This window comes from Hordeum vulgare, chromosome 2H (genome assembly GCF_904849725.1).
Source record: "Hordeum vulgare subsp. vulgare chromosome 2H, MorexV3_pseudomolecules_assembly, whole genome shotgun sequence".
Taxonomy (NCBI): Eukaryota; Viridiplantae; Streptophyta; class Magnoliopsida; order Poales; family Poaceae; genus Hordeum; species Hordeum vulgare.
Window position 1 is genome coordinate 616,577,846 of NC_058519.1, and position 2,016 is coordinate 616,579,861.

Genomic DNA, 2,016 nt, shown 5'->3' on the forward strand with positions numbered 1-2,016 from the left:
TGAAAATAAATAGATAAACGAAACTAAAAGCAGACGCCTGTGCATGGGCCGGCCCTTACGGTGTGTTGGATAGTCTACCAGCATGCAGACGTAACATAGGACGTTTTTACATGGGCCGGCCCAGTCCAAAAAATTTCACTTTGTGAAACATTTTCTATTACTTACCGGTGGTATGGTGGGTAATTAATACAAACTTTAGGGGTAATTTTTAAGACGGACGATCAGAAACAGTATTTACTTTATTATTAGGGAGAGGTTAGGGAGAGAGTAGTGCAACACGATTTGAGTAAAATCCACACAGAAAGGAAAAATGTTTTTTTAGAACGGGAAGAGCACAGTCTAACTCCTGCATAATTCATTCACTCTGTATTGAGTTTTACGGTCTGTTGTTCGTCGTCGTCGGCTAATCGCTCAGCTAGTATCTTCTTAGCCTTGGCATCATCAAGGTAGTGCTGGTACATGTAGGAGAAGAAACCCCATACCCCTAAGAGCATAGCCAGCACCTTCACCCCGTCCATCCGGTCGCCGAAGAAGATCACGGCCACGATGGGCGACAGCGGCAACCCCACGGTGCTGATCACGTTGGTGAAGAGGGACGACACCGCCGCAACGAGCCCCATCATGCCCACGGTGGTCAGCTGCCACGATATGGCCGTCCACGCCAGCGTCATCCCGTAGGCCACCTTGCCCTTCTTGTACCCGTCCATCTCGCCGCCCAGGGTGCTCCACTCACCGGAGATGAACAGCCCGGCCACCGACACCACGGCCGCGGCGGTGTTGCTCCAGAATTGCATCTCCATCACGTCGTAGAAGGTGTCGCTCTTGAGCACCTTGTCGAAGGTGAGCTGCATCAGGGACAGGATCAGCGAGAAGAGCGCTGACGCCGACAGCGTCAGCGCGAACCCCAGCGGGAACTTTCCCGCCGGGACGCTGCTGTTGGTCCCGTCCGAGCCGTGGCTCACGCCGACGAGCGCCGCGGAGAAGGTGAGCAGCACGACGGAGTTGAGGATGAGCGCGGTGAACTTCTCCTTGTTAAGGAAGTAGGAGAAGACGGCGTTGAAGGAGAGCTGCGTCGCGCAGATGAGCGAGTAGGTCGAGAGCGGCAGGTAGAGGAGCGCGTAGGAGTACATCAGGTTATCGCCGGCAAGGAGGACCCCCAGGCCGGCGTAGATGGCCGAGATCTTGAGGAGCGGCGGCCGCGTCACCGCGGTGGACCTAGGGCGGCGCCGGAAGTAGAGGAGCAGCGGGATGGCCAGCGGCGTGCCGCAGGACTGAACCACCGTGGCCATCCACAAGCTGCCGCCCCCCTGGTCGTAGTAGATCCTGCCAAGGAAGCTCGCGACGGTCTGCCCGGAGAGGACGAACACGATGTTGACGAGCACCACCGCCCACCAATGTACGCGTTCCGACATCGTCGGCGGCGCCGCGGTTGCCGCGGACGTGCCATTGCCAGCTACTCCTCGAGCTTTTTCTTCGCCTCCTGTACCAGCCTGCAATTTGGTCACCATGCACGACAAGATTGCAGTATGAAGAATTCAAGATGGAGAGCGAGAGAGGGACCTGCGATCTGCAGACGAATTTCACCAGCATCGCCCATATCGATCTACGTCACGATCGAGGATATGCACACGGGTCTCCGTATCCTGATAACCCGAAGCCCTGATAGAAAAGGATATATACGCAACAAGATAACAATACTATGATATACTGTATGTATGATCCTATTTGCGCGTGGGGCCTTCGTCCAACCGTCGATTGATCGAATAAGGCAGGCAGGTAGCAACAATATTGGCGCTAGCTAGGTCGGATCTAAATCGGCGGTCAACATTAGTTTGACTTAACTCGGCACCGTTGAGCAACGCTTGTGCCATGACTCAATTTTCCCGGGCCCTTGACAAAAGGAATCCCAACGGCGCCGGCGTTGAGCACTTGGGCCGCTGATCGTTTGGTGGAGGGCGGCCCTAGGCACCGGTCGATCGACGCAAGCGCAAGATCGGCAGCATAGCTAGCCGTTGA

At 55.6% G+C, this 2,016-nt stretch overlaps 1 protein-coding gene across 1 annotated transcript; it reads right to left on the reverse strand.

Annotated features, from left to right (window-relative positions):
* Positions 1–256: 256 nt before the first annotated feature.
* On the reverse strand, positions 257–1,645 carry LOC123430833 (probable purine permease 11). Its single transcript, XM_045114671.1, has 2 exons — positions 1,561–1,645; positions 257–1,480 (listed from the first exon to the last, which is right to left on the reverse strand). Exons 1-2 carry the CDS (start codon positions 1,595–1,597, stop codon positions 360–362), a joined length of 1,158 nt encoding a protein of 385 aa, XP_044970606.1. The 5' UTR covers positions 1,598–1,645; the 3' UTR covers positions 257–359.
* Between the last annotated feature and the right edge of the window lie 371 nt (positions 1,646–2,016).